Source organism: Pholcus phalangioides, unplaced genomic scaffold (assembly GCF_987345545.1).
Source record: "Pholcus phalangioides strain wild (caught in Gottingen) unplaced genomic scaffold, Ppha-v1.0 ptg000013l_1, whole genome shotgun sequence".
Taxonomy (NCBI): domain Eukaryota; kingdom Metazoa; phylum Arthropoda; class Arachnida; order Araneae; family Pholcidae; genus Pholcus; species Pholcus phalangioides.
In genome coordinates this window covers 15145397-15163789 of record NW_028301606.1, presented here as the reverse complement: position 1 = coordinate 15163789, position 18393 = coordinate 15145397, and the positions used below count along the sequence as shown (strand labels likewise).

At 32.0% G+C, this 18393-nt stretch overlaps 2 protein-coding genes across 3 annotated transcripts in view; one reads left to right on the top strand and one right to left on the bottom strand.

Moving 5' to 3' along the window:
• Positions 1 to 3502, top strand: part of LOC149078656 (annulin-like) — a 35001-nt gene extending 31499 nt beyond the window's left edge. For both annotated transcript variants that reach the window (XM_089240797.1, XM_089240798.1), the window contains exon 16: positions 218 to 3502. In XM_089240797.1, coding sequence (XP_089096923.1) covers positions 218 to 398 — 181 coding nt within the window. In that variant the 3' untranslated portion in view covers positions 399 to 3502. The remainder of the gene's footprint in view (positions 1 to 217) is intronic.
• A 1457-nt stretch (positions 3503 to 4959) lies between these two features.
• Positions 4960 to 18393, bottom strand: part of LOC149078655 (uncharacterized) — a 36422-nt gene continuing 22988 nt past the window's right edge. Inside the window, exons 19-26 of the mRNA XM_089241223.1 lie at positions 16342 to 16489; positions 16018 to 16081; positions 15862 to 15928; positions 15079 to 15161; positions 12478 to 12622; positions 9348 to 9437; positions 9187 to 9250; positions 4960 to 5048 (exon numbers count right to left, since the gene is read on the bottom strand). Of these exons, the coding sequence (XP_089097349.1) occupies positions 5035 to 5048; positions 9187 to 9250; positions 9348 to 9437; positions 12478 to 12622; positions 15079 to 15161; positions 15862 to 15928; positions 16018 to 16081; positions 16342 to 16489 (675 nt within the window). The 3' untranslated portion in view covers positions 4960 to 5034. The remainder of the gene's footprint in view (positions 5049 to 9186; positions 9251 to 9347; positions 9438 to 12477; positions 12623 to 15078; positions 15162 to 15861; positions 15929 to 16017; positions 16082 to 16341; positions 16490 to 18393) is intronic.

The window sequence follows — 18393 nt, the reverse complement described above, 5'->3', positions numbered from 1 at the left end:
CTATCATTGCTGAGCAGCATTTAGAAAATTGGAATGTTATCCTTGGATTCTAACAAAGTATTCAGGAAAGACTCCTCCTGTACTATGACTAGTTTTGTGGCTTGCTAAAAATATTTACCTCTCAGAAGAAACCACATCAATGGATCTAATAATTTTGATAATTCAGAAACTTTGAAGTATTCAAGTAAAATAACTTCTTTTTTTCTCTCTCTTTCAGAGAGACCAAACCTGGTGAGTCAGCTAGCGTAAGCTGCCAATTCATCCCCAAGACACCTGGTGCCAAAGTCATAGCTGCGAAGTTTCAGTCTAAGGATTTCATTGACGTAGATGGCTACAGTGAATTCTACGTTTCGCCGAGCACAGAAACCAACGAGAAAGAAAACAACAGCCATCTATGAAGCTAACATCTTGTAGAGAGGTTCTTCTTCCACCAATTTTATTTTCTAAACGCTATCAAATAGATGTAGAAAAATTTTATTGAAAAAGACAGAAACTTTTATACATATATATACATTCTGTATCGTGTTCGCATGTGTTTTTCGTTAGTGGTCATCAGAAACTTCTAAAAGTATCAAATTAATTTAATATTTCAAAAATATTCTATTCTAATGTCTTCCAATCAAAGCAAAATAAAGAACGATATATGAAATTAACACCTCTTTCATTTTTAGAGCCACATTGCTGATAAATTTAAATAAACAAGGGGGCAAAAAGATTTTTATTAATTACAGACCGATTTCTTTACTATCTGTCTCCTCAAAACGTTTATGAAAGTTTAAGAATGTTTTATAAAAGAAGTGGTTTTCTCAATCTGAAATTACATAAATCTGGAATACAATTTAGACGTCATACTATACAGGTACCAAAGCCCAATAAAACACGTTCCCAAAAATGTTTCCTTTATTTAGCTCCCAAAATATTTGATTTACTTCCTCAGTTAATAAAAGAACAATCTTCATGTGCATCTTTTTTTATCAATTTAAAATCTTGGTTGTTAACTCAAGAAGATTTGATTTTGTAATGTAATCTTCTCTTGTCTTGCATACGTTGCTAAATGCCAATTTTTTTTGTCCGTAAATTCCATTCCTGTTGCCACTTATTTCTTGGTATTATATATATATATATATATGTGTGAATTTTTTTCTTTTTTTTCCTTCATTATTATTTATGTCGACAGATATGTATCGGTTATTGTTTTGTGGGCTCACAAGCTTGCTTAGCCTCTAAATGTTTTGTAACTGTGTTTAAAAATTTCAAATAAATGAAGTATCTAAATATCTAAAAATTTAGCTTGAAAATTTTGAAAAGATATATAATGTCTAATACCTAATAAGATGTTTAAAAAATCATGTTAAAAGAATTTTCACAAGTTGAATAAAAAAAAATAGATTGCAAAAAGAAACTTTTAATATTCGTCTGACATCTTGTGCTGTGAAATCTAGGATTTCAAACAAAAAATTACGTCAACTTCTTCTGACAGTAATTAGATATGATTAAATCCTTAATTAAGCTCATACATGTGAAATGGATACGTAATAGTTTCTTTTTATGAATTCAAACTTGTATAATATCAACACAAAACATTCAATATGATTCCATGTATCTATTCAACGAAATTTAAAATGTTCAGGTCTACCCTTATAGAAAATTTTAATGAGTTTCGAAGTTGTATTTATGTGACTGCTTTTGACGTATTGGATTTAAATGACGCAGTAGATTGTCTATAAAAGTTCCACATTTTTTTTATTATAATATGGGAAATATTTTGGAAAAAATTTTATTGAAAAAGACAAAAACTTTTATACATTCTGTATCGTGTTTGCGTGTGTGTTTTTCGTTACTGGTAATCAGAAATTTCTAAAAGTGAAGTGTTTTAACATTTAAAAATACTCTACTCTAATGTCTACAAATTGAAGCAAAATATTCCTTATAAGAATAATACTCGTATATGAAAATATAGCAAATAAGCACCTTATATTTTTATAGCCACATTGCTGATTAAGTTAGCCTGAAAATGCTGAAAAGATATAAAACGTCTAATACCTAATAAGGTGTTTAAAAAAATCATGTTAAAAGAATTTTCACAAGTTAAACAGGAAAATGGATAAAAAAAGGAAACTTTTAATATTCATCTGATATCTTGTGCATCTGTAGGAATTCAAATTAAATGTAATTGTTGTCAGCTTCTTCTGACAATAATTAAATATGATTATACTCTTAATGAAATTCGCACATATGAAATAGATACATAATAGATTTTTTTTGTGAATTCAAACTTATATAATCAGCACAAAATTTCAATATGATTCCATGTATCTATTCAATGAAATTTAAAATTTACAATTCTACCGTTATATAGAGAATTTTAATGATTCGAAATTGTGTTTGTGTGACTGCTTTTGATGTATTAAATTCAAATGACACAATAGATTGTCTATAAAAGTTTCATATTTTTCAAAATAATAATGTGAAAAATATTTTTGTAAGAAAAATTTATGGACGAAAATTATGGAAAATTATGGTCGAATGTTTTTTTAAATAGAAATAAATTTAGGACGTGAAAGAGTGAAAAGACATGGACATATTATTTGGAAATTAACTAAAAATCAACTAATTGACAAAAAAAGTGGTGTTGCACCAAAATACTTATCAGGGCGTAGAGTTTTATTTGGTAAATTAAAAAAAGTTCAAATTCCACTCATAGGTGGTGCTGTGAGACAGAAAACTCGTAAATATTTCGTAAAACTCGAAAAAAATAACACATAAGATGCAACACAGTGTATAATTAATATTTATGATAATTTGCGTTACATAAAACTATCACATACACTTTAATATAAGCGCCTTTTTCAGCTCCTGCTACATCTACACAGGTGAGAGGTTTCTCAAGCTTAAATATGGTAGTTTTATGCAGTGCAAATTATTGTACTAAACATTAATTAATGCACTGTTTGTATTGCATTTAATGTGTTATGTCCAGTTTTTTTTAACGCAATCCTCACGTATTCCCAAGCTAGCTCTCTAACTTGGGACTGCCGTGTCTAATCTAACCGCGTAAGCCTATTGTAAAAGCAAATTGCATTTTTTTATGTTAATTGGTTGATTTGTTATTAATTTTTAAAATGTGTCCAGAACTTTTCGTACAACCTGTATAACGTCTAATGCGTAAAAAATGTTAGATTTTTTTATTTTACTTTTATAGAGGATTTTATAATTATAAGTTTTGTAAGAGATACAGTAGATTCTCTAGAAAAATTGCTTTTTTTTATGTTAATATGGAAAATATTTTGGAAAAAGTTTTATGGATACTGAAAATTATACAAATGCTGTACTGAAAATTTTTCTAAAATATATTTCTCGCCGGATAAATTTAAAATTTTCATTACTTTTCATCGAAAATTATTTCGTGGTATTTATCATTTTTATTGAAAAAAAGACTTTGTATGGATTTTAGTTTTTTTGGCCAGTTCATATCGGAAAATAAATATTTTTTTACACTTTATACGAATTTCGATTATATTTATTTGCCTGCTATAGAAAGAAGGGGGAGTCAAAGAAAACATCAATTTGTGAGAAATATTGCACTGTTTTTGAAACTGAAAAAAAAGGATAACATTCAGTTCTTAAAATATTAATTTGGGAAAAACTAAAAATAAAGGATAATGCAAAAGTTCAATAAGATAGCATATCGATAATTTTACGGAAATTTTATTGCGATGATTTATTGAGTTTAATTAAGTGAAATGAAGTGTTTTGGTATATATGCGAAAATATAAACGAAAAATATTAAATATTCACTATTAAATATTCAATATTAAATTATATAACTATTTAATATTCAATATTAAATTATATAACTATTTAATATTCAATATTAAATTATATAACTATTTAATATTCAATATTAAATTATATAACTATTTAATATTCAATATTAAATTATATAACTATTTAATATTCAATATTAAATTATATAACTATTTAATATTCAATATTAAATATTATTTGTACGGGTTGCGATTAGAATATTTACTTCTATTATTATACAGATTGTAGCGTTGTAAGATTTAAATAAACTGCGTTATATAGGAAAGATTAAAACTAGCATTGATAGAAGCTCATGGACACCGAGTGTTTAGTCCACCAACATCAAATGCGGCAGGTTTTGTGAACGTGAAATGAAAGTGTGGCTGTTTGGATGGACTTTAAATGATAGATCCTAGTGTAACTATCCCGCTCATGTTTAAAATGGTCATGATGCGACCAAAATGATCAGATAGAATTTTTTACAACCCAAGTGGATATAACACAAACGTAGAGAGAGATAGACGGCTTCTTTTTCCTCAGCAAAATATTTTTTGAGTCCACCTCAGCATAATATAAAGAAAATATCTCTTTGCTTGATATATTGGCGTGGGAAAAGATAAAGCCGTCTAACTCTATACCTCGTCCCACCTGGAGAGGGCCATTTCCTGAAGTTGAGAGACTACCGCCTTTACTTCAGCGCCTCACTCCACGGTGCGTGAAATAAGGAGTTCAGGGCCGTGTCTCTAGTAGTACATATTGTGTTCCCGAACGTGCAATCGTGCAGGGTAGGCGAAGAATCATTTTGATATAAAAAATTAACCAACTGATATTGCAAAGTGCGGTTTACACTTTGACCTTTGAAAACAGTACACACCCAACACCACATATAGAACATAGATGGTGTTATATAGGTAACACCTATAAAACATACCTATAGTTCTATAGTAGATGGTAACATGCTTTCCCCGTACGCTAGACGTCCTGGGTTCAAGTCCCGATGGAGACCAGGCGACTTTTCTTTCCGAGTTCGCCTCAGCATAATATCCAGAAAATATCTGTTTCTTCGGTAGCCCAAACTTTTTAATAAAAAGCGAGACAATATCATTAACATCATCGATGATTAATTAATAAGTTTTAATTGTAAAATGTTCAGTTTTTTTTTCACAGATACTTCCTTATAAAATACTTGTGATGTGTGAAGAAGCATGTCGACATCGGTCTACTTTCCTATGAGCTTATATCTGAAAAAAATACATAAATAAGAAAAATTAATATTTCTTTAAGAAAGAAAACTCTTCATACAAGAAGCCAGGTATCATGTAACTATTGATGGCTTTAAGAAATAGAAATAGAAGCGTCCTGCTATACTGTCGTTAGTATAAATCTGTGCTATCCACTTTTTATGCGGTATTTCTCAAATTTGTTTGTGTGAAAATGACAATCACATCTACTAAGAATTTCATACTTAGGTATGGCAACCATAATTTTTATGGGCAGTACATATTTTATCGTAATTATTGGTTTTTCATCGCTCCTATTGGGTTGCTGAATTTTTTATATAGTTTGGATATGTATCCGACATACATACATTTTATGGGCATCTTTTTTCAGCCACCTCGTTGGGCATTTTGTCTGTTGTGGCCTTTGTATTTGTGTAAGACCACACATATATTTTGTAAACATTTCTCTAGGGATATCTAACGGATAATGATTCATGCCGGAATGTGTAGTACATATTTTGTTCCCGAACGTGCAATCGTGGAGGGTAGGCGAAGAATCATTTTTATATAAAAAAAAATCAACCGATTGATATTGCAAAATGCTGTTTACACTTTGACCTTTGAAGACAGTACATACCCAACACCACATATAGAACATAGGCGGTGTTGTACAGGCAACACCTATAGAAAATACCTATAGTTCTATAGGTGGTAATAACACACCCCGCTTCCCATCTCAGAAGATATCGAAATGCGGTTTGCACTAAAATACTTAACATGGGTAGAGATTTATTTTGGTTTTTTTTCATAAATTAAAAAAACAACTTAAAAAAAGTTAAAAAAAATTCACTCACAGGTGGCACTGTACCAAGAAACACCCAGCATAACTCTTAAAATAAAACACAAACAGTGCATAATTAATATTTATGACGACTTGTGACACATTCAACTACCATATTTTAACATGAGCACTCTTTCACCTGTTATGATGTAGTCCGAGCAACAAAGGGTGCTTATATCAAAATGTGGTAGTTTTATGTGATGTGCAAATCGCCATAAACATTAATTACGCTCTGTTTATGTATTTATGTAACATTTTTTTTAATTTATTTATAAATTCTATAGGTCATGATAAATATTTTTGTGCAAGCCACACCTTTTTTATGTCAATTGATTAATTTTTATTAATTTTTAAAATGTTTCCATTGTTTTTCACCCACCCTGTATGTATTTGTATTTAAAACATGCAAGTTAATGACTCGAAAACTTAAATGAACACAGTATAAAATACCCCTCACGCAATTACAATCATTTCAGTACTCTGGATCAGGGTTTTCCAATGTGAAGGCTCCCGCGGAACCCTTGATGATCACGATGCTATTCCGCGGAACCCTTAACAAATTTTGAATATTTCTTCAATATACGGGGTGTCCCAAAAAGTTCGTTCTGTGGAATAAAAATCGAAACTTGTAGTAGATAAAAAATATACATATACAGTCGAATCCCGTGTTTTAACGAATACCGTTATAGCGAAAATCTCGTTTTAGCGAACACTTTTCTAATCTCTCCGAATAAGTTTACGCAGGAGAAATGCAAATACCTCGAATTCCTTTATAACGAAGTGGTTTCTCCGGTTTCTTGGAGTTCGTTATAGCGGGATTCGATTGCATATATATTTTTGTAGTGTGACCATATGGCCCATATTTTAAGGGACAGAATTATTTTACATGGTAATAGTTGGTTATTTCATCGTTTTAGTAAAAATGTTAATTTTGTCAAGCCTACTAAAAGATGCCTACTTTGCCTACTTTGAAATTTTTAAATTTCGAATTCGTTATTTTAACATGAGCTATAGTCCCTGCATCAATGAAATGTCCGTTTTTGTTTTTTCTTCCCTCTGGTCATACTAGTTGTACACATAGCTTCAGAATATCGAAAAACATGCTCATCTAATCATTTTTCTCCCCCACTTTCATTTCCACACAATTGAACTAATTAGACCGTTACTTATACAGGTCACAACCGATTCCGAAAGGCTTTTTTTTATGTTTCTCACCGAGAGGTTGGTACTCCAAACATTTGGTGTGCAGACTTTCCCCAATAGCAATCTGCTGTTTGATCATCATGCCGCTGTTTTGGTAATAGTTCTCGAAGAAGAAAAGACACTGGCAAGGACAAAAGAAGGCTTCGAACACACATCTCTGAGCATCTTGTGGGCCAGTTCACGAATATCCTATCGACCTGGCTACCATATTTCACTGTTACGTAAGTAGTGAGATTCCACAAATACCCACGGTTTTTCAAATCATGACAACTAATACAAAGTTTCACTGATTTCTCGTTTACGTATTCCCCATTATCATTCACGAAATACGAGAAGCTGTCGAAAGAATAAGAACGTAGTAAAAAAATGTTATTTAAGTAATTTATAATATGATTTTCAAAAATTTAATGTTGGGAGTGATTATTCTCAGTAACGATTATTATATAACAAACAAAATGCAATACCATTGCATTTTTGTGATATTTTCTTTGAGGTCCATGGGGCAACGAAGGAATCATTTTCAGCGAAGTTCCAGTTGTAAAATTTTTATGAATCAGTTATCATTAGTTATCAATCCCATATACAACGTTTTGACCTGGCCTATTGAACGCCGTATAAATGAGGTTCCATTTGTGGTAAAGAAGCTGTAGAGTGAGGAAAAATTACCTCAGGCAAGTTAGAAAGTGAAGCTTTTCCTTTTCTCGATTGCTATTTAGGATTTGCTATTCAGGAAAGCGATAAGAATCCGACAGCATGAAGCTCAATTGGCCATCCGAAAGAAGAGATGGTGGGGCCACAGAATGCAAAGAAATAATTTAAAAGTTCCACATCTTTGTAGGAAGATCCTCATAAAATCTGCATGTAGGTCTTGAGTTTCGTGAGTACCAATTCCCAGAAAGTCTTCTTATAAAAAATTGCTTCAGATGAAACATTAACAAGAAAAATTTCAGAAAAAATCAAGGTTCCGGGTTTTTTGGGGTTCCGTTACTTTTGATTCCGCGGAACCTTAAGATAAGCTCTCACGAAACCCTAGGGTTCCGCAGAACACCAGTAGGAAAACAATACTCTAGACGTAAACTATTGCTAGTAACAGTATCGGTAGCAGCATTACTGTATTATTATTAGGCAGTATTCTTTATGCGGCGTATATTTATTTTGACTCAATGTAAATGTGTATCAGAATAAATACCGTATATATAAACCTTCCTTGAGGTGTATATGTTATGGTAAATGTGATAAATCGGTTAGCATATGCAATATGCTATACTTACTAATCGAATTATGCATACCAACCGTTATAATGCATGCTCACTAATCATCAACTGTAAGTTAATCACTTTTAATTAATAAATTAATCACTTTTACCGACGAATATGCATAATACCGAAGCGTTAATTGGTAAAATTTGATAAATCCTCGAAATTTATCGCATTTATCTTCGATTATACATAATACCCTAGTGTAATTGGTGAATTTGATAAATATCAAAAACTTCCAAATGAGTCTTGCATGTGTGGTGAATGTAGTCGGACCCCCGATATAATGAAAACAAATTTTACGATCGTATTCCGATATAATTATACAATACATGTATGAATTACTGTGTATTGTATATTATGTAATACGATTTATCATGTTAACGCGATGCTTGAGTACTATGCAAAATCACCGGTAAAAAAAAGATTAATTTAGTGAAATTTATCAAATTTACTAACGATGCTCGGGAACTATGTTTAATCGCTGGTGAAAGTGATTAATTTAGGTAATTTATCAAACTTAACAAAATGCTGGCTATTGTGCATAATAACCAGTTTATTACAAATACAAATACAACGCCACAACAGGCAAAATTCCCAACGAGGTAGCTGATAAAAAGATGCCCATAACAAGTATGAATGCCGTATATTTCAAAAATACAGCACGCAATTAAAAATGCAATTTTAAACAATATGTAAACATTATAAAATACTATACAATCCGGTTGTTATACAATATTATGAGTGAAAAGGTCTAATCAAATCTTTTAGATAGGAATTAATTACACCATTCCTTCCCCGGAAAAATAGCCATTCATAAATTAAGTAGCAGTAAGCATGTTATTTGAATTACACTTACATATTCTCCTCCTGTTAGCAACTTTAGCGTTATTGTGGATGTCGAAAGGATCTAATTGCGAATTCTGTGCAACAAGGAATAACAAGATCATAAGTTCTAATGATAACTATTCTGAAACTAAGCATGAATAGGTAATAGTTCATTAATGTGGGGGAACTCACCCTCGTTTTTGAGATGCTCTTCCTCGAATGGCAAAGACTGTACCGGAACTGGTGCGAACCGAAACCAATGAATAGGACGATAAATACCCCCTGCATGGAGTAAAGCAATTTAATTTTATTCATAAGGACCGAAAAGCATTTGATTGAGAGCAAGAGCAAAATCCTGGGATGTCATTTCATTCAAAAGCTGAATCAGATTCGTTTTCATTTAATGAATATACGGATACCGGGTGTCCCATAAATTCGTAAATAGTTTAAAAATTCATAAAAACTGAATTAATTGGCATATTTGAATGCAGTTTGCGGAAAACATTTTTTCACAAAGAGGGAATTTTTTTTTTTTGGCACATAAAAAAATAGTTTGAATTTTCGTCGACAGAAAACGCTGTAAACCAGTCCAACAGAAGTGATTGGACCTGAACCTTTCTTCTATCCCTTCCGTGTTCGAAACTTTCGTAAACGTTTAGCCAGCGATTCTTGGTTAAGGCAACACAACTTCACCAATAGTGTTTTATCCACCAATGTCAACATCACAATTAAAACCTTGTGTTTGCGCTGTAACAGGGAAATCCAGAAATGAGTTGTTAACCATACACTTTGCATTTTCTAGGACTCTGATTTGCATATTCCCAGTGAGTTGCTTTCGTACAGCACCCTCTATAGACAAATATTTAAACAATTTTTTTTTTTTGTACAAAAAAAAATTCCCCCTTCGCTGGAATATCTTTTTTGCAAACATCATTCAAAAATATACAGATTCCTTAAATTTTTATGAATCTTTAAACTATTTACGAATTTATGGGATACCCTGAGTTAGCATTCACTGAATCCACTTTATTTCGTGGATTCAGTCATAGAACAATACTAATTTCCCGAGATTTTGGGCATAAAATGGAGAAAAAAATTACTCGAAAAATTTAAGAATTTTGGCAACTAGCCAAAAAATACGTCATAGTTAACAATTCGAAATATTTTTGGTTCATAATCAATTGAATACTTGCAGTTGTTCCTTGATTTTCTGTATTAAACGCGATAAATTTTAATATGATTTTAATGTGATTAATATACGTTTGAGTGCTATTGAGGACAGTGAAAACGTACTGTGGGAGACAGAAAAAAACGAAAAGAACATAATTTCTGTGCTCAGATGGCAAAATTTCATGTCACTTTCCCAAAATTTCACCATGGCAAATTTGTAAACAATATTTCGCCACAATGTGATACTGCGGCATTTTGACTAATTACAATTTGCCTCCGTTGTTGCGTCATCTGAAAGAGAGAAACAAAATTTTTCTACCTTTCAAAATTTTGACGAACGAGATTCCGAAAAACTCAAATTTTTGTGAAACGTGACATGACTTATGAAATTTCGCCATCTGAGCATTTATGGCTAGTCGGTCTTGCAGCTCCTAATAACAGCTCGTGTGTTTTCTATTTCAAATAATACCTTTGGATATTACATTGCCTTTAATGCTTTGGAGAAAAATTGCATTTCTTTTCCTGTACGTCGCAATAATTGCTTATTAAAAACATAATATTGAAAATTTCGACACATATTGAGTCGGTGTCTGTGTTACTATATGTTTAAAAAACACAATATCTAAGAATTGACAATGAAAAAATGTTCTGACATTGTATTGAACTTTTCATTCATCAATAATGAAATCTCGAGAAGTTAATTGGGTTGTTTGTCACGTTTTTGTGAAGAAAATGTTGATATTTCTATTTGTATATCTATACACAGGATATCCTTAAGTCCTAAGTTGGCCTTCATCTCATCAACCGTTCGCCACAGAGGAATGGTTCCAATACAAAAAATGCTCAAAATGTGTTCAAAAATCACCCTGTGCCAGTTTTGAGAGTGAAAATACAGTGTGAAAAAATAAAAAAAATCTTCATTTTTTCATATGAACTAAATTTCACGTCTTAAAAAACCTAATCAAAAAAATTGTTGCCTTGTTTCATCTGAGGATAACAAAAAAAAATTCCCCAGCTTTATTAGTGGAGAGGAGACATTTGAATTCAAAAAGAAAAAAAAAGTTGAAAAAGAACAGTATAAATGAGAGAAAGAAGCGTTGTGTTAGTTTATGCTGTTCTTTCCCCAACTTTTCCTCTGAAATTTTGAACTCAAACATCACAGCTAATATTGGACTTGGAAACGTGATTTTTTTTGTAGGTCTTAGAAGAGACATAACTATTGGGTCTTTTAGGATAGTGTGTTCATATAAAAATTTAGGTTTTTATTTTGTCACACTGTATTTTTACTCTGGTAGATATATAGTATTTTAAACTGGTATATATAGTATTTTAAACTGGTATATATAGTATTTTAAACTGGTATATATAGTATTTTAAACTGGCATATATAGTATTTTAAACTGGTATATATAGTATTTTAAACTGGCATATATAGTATTTTAAACTGGTATATACAGTATTTTAAACTGGCATATACAGTATTTTAAACTGGCATATACAGTATTTTAAACTGGCATATATAGTATTTTAAACTGGCATATACAGTATTTTAAACTGGCATATATAGTATTTTAAACTGGCATATATAGTATTTTAAACTGGTATATACAGTATTTTAAACTGGCATATACAGTATTTTAAACTGGCATATATAGTATTTTAAACTGGTATATATAGTATTTTAATCTGGTAGAATAAGTTATTTTTGAACACATTTCGAACATTTTTCAAACTGGAACAATTCCTCTACTAGAAGCGATTGATGAGATAAAAGCCGGCTCAAGACCACTCAGGACAAACGTATACGTCATTTCTTTTACACACATTAAAAAAATTGTTTTTATAAGTTAATTTTGAAAATATTCACGTCTTTCAACCTCGGGACAAAATCTGCAGATGAAACGAAGTGGTAAATAATCCGCACCAAAATATGTCTATTTTTTTTCAACATAAAACATGAATTCTACCACCGCCATCTATAGCTGTAGTTACAGGAGATGTTGATTCAACGCAGGAAAATACGGCAAATACGTTCTATATAACTAGGAATTTGTAAATAACTAGAAATCTATTTCTCTTTCTAAAAAAAAGAAATTTTCCTAGGGATTTCTTTTATTTATAGTATTCTTATTTATCTTCTTCGAAGACTTACCAGGCATGCGTTGAGAATTTGAAACATTGGATTGAAAGCGGGGATTTCTCCAGCGTCGAAACCGAGATCGACTAATGCAAATATCCCGCAACCCCACGTCAGAAGAAATAAAAACACCACAATGAAGTTCATCCTCGTGGCATTGCTGTGTATAGGCAAAAGAAAAATTGTAAAATATAAAATGAAAATATACCTACAACAATATATTATATACATACAAAAAATGTCACAGGACAGTTTTTCCCATGAAAATACAATTTTCGTGGAAAGAAAGTTTTATTCGTGATGGGAAATGTAAAAATCTCTCGAAGTATAATGCTATAGCGGTATGTAAACCAATATGTATGTGGACTGGTGACGCGAAAGTTTTTGTGATGCAAAATAGATTCAAATTCGCTGAATCAGATCAACGAAGTCAGCGGATTTTTACTTAAGAGTTATGAAAATTCGATTTGAGAGGTTTCAAGCATTAATGCCAGACATTTCAGACAAAGCTGCACTTGAGTGAATGCATATAAATAAGGTATTATCAAATAAAATGTATTTTCTACTCAAAATTGTGTCTTGTAAAAATTTTAGAACTAAATAAAGAAAAGAAACACTGAAGAAAAAACTGTACAGCAAAAGTAGATAATTTTATTTGAATAATTGCTGTTACTCAGTTTGTAGCTTACATGTGTTATTAACATAAATGTGAACTACGTATGTAAACCCCTTTACGATCACGGAAGAAATATTTCGTCCAGTCGCAAGTGGAACAATTTCAATCCAATTCTCTGCGTTTTCTTTTCTCTCTCCTCACTATCGCGAAGCTTTATCGTAATCCTATCAACCGAAATTGCATTTTCCTTCCTTTGTCTTTTCTATACTCTTGTTAGGGATTGTTTATACATATAAGAGGGGCGCGGTACCACAGATCGATAAGATACTCGCTTGAAGTACCAAATGATGTTTAGAGGTGGCGCGAGTTCGATTCCCGGTTCGTCCTTGTCAGAAAGTTTCCTGATACAGGGGTACAACAGAAACGGCGATATGACCACAGAAAAAGATTGTTACCGCAGTGAGTCCCACCGCAAAGGGTTAGCGCACCAACCTCTCGATGAGTATAAGGATAAGAAAAAAGGCTGCCGTTCGGATTCGGCAATAAATTGTAAGTCCCGGTCTAATTAGCCCTCGCGTGCAGAAAATGACCGTGGTGCGACAAAAATGATTAAATGATTATACATTTAACAGTGAAAGAGAACGCGTTGGGTGAGAGTGAAAAGAGAAATCTCTATAGTATACTCCCTTATTTAGTTATCTATTTTGTTTCATATTTATTTAATTTTTTCCCTTTCTTCTTTCCCCTTTCTCCTTCTTTTTTTCTAACACTAGAGCGACGGAAGCGGTCATTTTGACCGCAACCTAATTTTCTATCGATACTTAGAATAAGACAACCATAAGTATTCTTTATGGGCATTGTATAATATTTTATCATGTGTATATATTAATTATAATTTTTGTTAATTGCATTTTTAATTGGGTTGTTGTATTTTTGAAATATATGACATCCATATTTTTATGGGCATCTTTTTCTCAGCCACCTCGTTGGGCATTTTGCTGTTGTGGCGTTGTATTTGTATTTGACATGTGATTACACCAAAACGGCTTATCTCAGACTGTTGAAATTTCATGATTTTTCTCATCTTGTTCATTCATTAAGTATGAATATAGGTTACCAGATTTACCACCGATTCGTCAAATAGATATCATCCTAATGTTGACCAAAAGCTTGTAGGTGAAGGGGTTAAGGGTGACACGACAGTTGAACGATAAAAAAAAACCTGAATTTTTTTTTATTTCTTCATAAAATCCTACGCACACAAATCTTCTTTAACATTTACCTCACATTTACCTCACATTTATCTCACATGATACCTCACTTTTTGTTCTATGAGCAGTATAAATCCAGATAGATAGGACTATATGAGACATGTGACGCGAAATTCAAATTTCACAAGTTTAAATTGACTTCGAGCCATGTTGACCTCATGTGTTTTGCATTCACATACTTTTGCAATTGTCTATTTTATACCCTTTGTTTTTAAAACTTGCGTGAGAGTCTGTTTTTGCATTTTCCTCATTTTAGTTAGGAAAACAACGAAAACAAGAAAAACCTTTGGGCACATCTTTCTTTTTTGGTTTACATTTTCATTTCGTGCACGTGTATCATAAAGTCTATCGTGCTCTTTTTGTTTTTTACATCACCAGTTTATTATTTTTTCCCAATTAGATTCACATGGGTGATTATTTGTTTCTTGTTTCAATGAAATTATCCTTTAATTAATCAGATTGGAAAAATAAATAAATTGCATGAACAGAGATTTTTTTGAACGTAACCTAAATGGTGCGTGGTGGTAAAGGAAAAATATCAATGATGAGAATGTATTGAGCGTACTAGAAAGATTGAAGTTATGTGCATGCACAACATTTTGTATCTTCAGTGAATATTATCAGTGTGATTACAATCTGAAGAATGAATATAAAACCATCTTCATGAAACGAGGAAAATTCCATGGAAATTACTACAACCCTGATTACAAACACAAACTTAAAGCAAACCTCAATTCTTTAACGATTGCTGTTTTCTTAACGGATGGCGTTCCGTAGTTGACGCAAGTCAATATGGAAAATGTAAACGCAACCTGTTAAAAAAACAAAAATATTTATTAAACTGACAAATTGATATTAACTTCTTTGTACAGGAATGGTTATAAATAAACTGACGCCAATCAGACATTATGTAGTGACCATTCTGATGAAAGTATTTTGATGAAACTTGATAATATAGGTTTTATGGGCCATGGGCAAAAGAAAGATTTAAAAATATTTTTTTTTTTTTACCACCGGGAGAGTAAGTGGTGCTTTTTATCGCAGTTATCTTTTTCTCATGGTTCAAATAACGAATATACACCAAGTCTCAATGAGTTACGTCCACCGCAACGGGCACCACAGAGATCGGCGTAGTGTCCGTGGAATTGAACTGACACTATTCAGCATAATTATACTGACACTACTACGACCTATGTAGTGTCCGTTGTGGTAGACGTATTTCATTGAAACTAGGTATATACGTTATTTGGACCACGAGAAAAAAAAAATCTATAAAAAGCACCACTTTTCCACCCGATGGTCAAAAATTGAACTTTTTATTATATTGAATTTTTCTATTTCCCCACGGTCCATATATGCTATATGGTAAGTGTCATCAAATTACTTCCATCAGAAGCTCTACATACGTCTAAGTGGTACCCGTTTATTTATAACTGCCCTGTATCATGTGTAGTATAAAATTTCTATCACCTTAATAAAATTCATAGAGCAATAAGTTTGTTTGATAATTACCGTGGCTGAAATTAAGATAGGACTGACCAATAACCATCGCATTCCAGCTGTCGGTCCTACGAGACATCTGAAGAAGAAATACGCGCATATTTATATATTTTTTAAACAAATAAAGATATGTAAATAATCATAATTCATTAACAAATATTCGATTACCTATAATCATAGCCATAGTTGGTGAATAATGTGATGCATCCCCCTATCAGACCACCTGGTAAAACTGCAAAGATATTGGTGAATTTCTCAATGATTCACTATTTCAATACGAAATCATGCAGTCAATTATATCGCCATGATTCTCTACATTCTGAATAAGTTCTCGAACACGCAGTAACATGAAAAAATATATATGTTTAGTTTAATATTATAACAAATTCAGTTTATCGCTACGGTCTACAATAGAAAATTATGGTAGAGACTAGTCCGATCAGGGTAATTATTCTCAAACAACAAGAAAGGATTGTTCGTTCATACACTTACTCCACCCAACCATAACATAACAAACGAATTTTCCTCCGAAAGTTCCATTCACCAGAGCCGAAAATAATGCGTGAGATTCCGCAATGAGCCATACTCCAACTGCCGTGTAGAAAAAATGTATCAGCATTGAAATTATACGGCATAAATCCTGTAAAAAATTGAAATTTTAGTAAATTTGAAATGCAAGACCAAAACTAATAAAATTTATCAAATTTGACGTAATTTAGATTATATGTAATTTCGAATTTGTCTATTGAAAAAAAAATTGTTTACTCATAATTTGTAATTACAATATTACGAAAATAACTATAGCTAATTCAGTATGAATAATACAAGGTTTGCATAAATGAATGACACGAATTTAAAAATGTATATTTTCAAAACGATAGCACATAACATAATCTTTGATACATAAAAATGAAGAAAAACATTCAAAGTTTTTTCCGAAATGCCCAATAGATGGTAGCACTTCTGTAGAACACAGTATCTTAAAAATTGTGACAATGAGAAAAAAAAAAATTTTGTGTTAGAATATGCAAGGGTTATTTCCACCACATCTGTGCAGCGTGTATTTGGAAATTTGTAACTGAAAAAAAATGGTTCGGTCAATTTCAGTCTCTGCGTTGTACAGAAGTGTTGCCATCTATTGATCGATGTTGAAAAAAACGTTGACTTCTTTAGAAACACAATTATATTATGCGCCATAGTTTTGAAGAAAAAAAAATTCAATTGTGTCATTCATCTTTGCAAACCCTGTACATTCCTTAATTCCCGTATAGCATAAAAAATTGTTAGAGCCAGCTATTGTATGTATAATTATTAAGTATTTAATGAGTAAATTCAATAAATTGATTATCAATAACTTTCATCCATTTCGTAAAGCTCAATCCACTTTATTTTGGCAATTCTGAATTATCCCGAAACGCTCTATTTTGGCAGCCCAGATACCGTAGTAAGTTTTCTTCCCCTGGTGACATGTTTTCTTTCCCCGTCCAATCAATCAACTGCGGAGTCGGCTTTTATTCAAAGCCTGATAACGGAAGGGGGAAAGGAAACAGACAATGTTTTTCTTTTTAGCATTTATCTGCTCACACCCAATCGAAGAAAAAAAATTTCTTCTTGAAAATAGGAGGCAATTTCTAGAAGGTTTTAGTGATTTCTACTGCAACAGTTTCATGCAGCTCAAGAAAATTTTAAAACCGCTTAAAGGTTAATAATTAATTGAATATAATTTATCATAATTGTAGCATTTCCTTTACAAAAATTTTATAGAATTTTATCTTGTTTATTTGGTATCAAATGACAGGTTATGTGATAAAAATAACACGAATAATTCGACCATAACGGAGAAGTGCTCTTTCGAAAGGAGTTTGAAATATATGCCTTTTTTTTCATTCAAACCGAGCAAAACTCAGGTCTATCGCACTGGGCAATTTACTACCTAGAGAGTTGTATTAAGTGTAAATTTACCTAACAATCTGAGTGCGAATCTAGTGTTGCGTCTGATTTTCAGTACTGCCATCTATATTTCAAAAGTGAAGTGAATGAAGCGTAATGATTGAATATTTGTATCGTTTGTAGGCCTATTGCTCTCTGTGATGAGACTTTTTAATGGGGAGGTCGGCTCGCATTCGCACCTAAAAGTAGGAAAGATAACCAACTGCAGTCGACAACCACTGTGGGGACGGTGGGGGTTCGAACCCGGGTTCTCGCAATGAAGAGTCCGTCACTATGAACACTCGACCACACCCCAGCGGTTGAAATATATATGCCTGTCAGAAATCCCCCTTTTTTACTAGTGTTCGGATTTTTATGACCTAAAGATAAAACGTCGTTGCTGATTGGTAAAACAACCTGAATTTCAAGTTTTTTAACCGATCAGCAACGACTTTTTATATTTAGGTCATAAAAATCCAAATACTCATTATGACATATAATGTATCAATTATATATATATATATGCATATAATTGATATATATATAGTTATCAAAATAAAGTGTTATAATTGGAAGTAAAATGCATCACATCAATTTTGGCTCAATCATCATCAA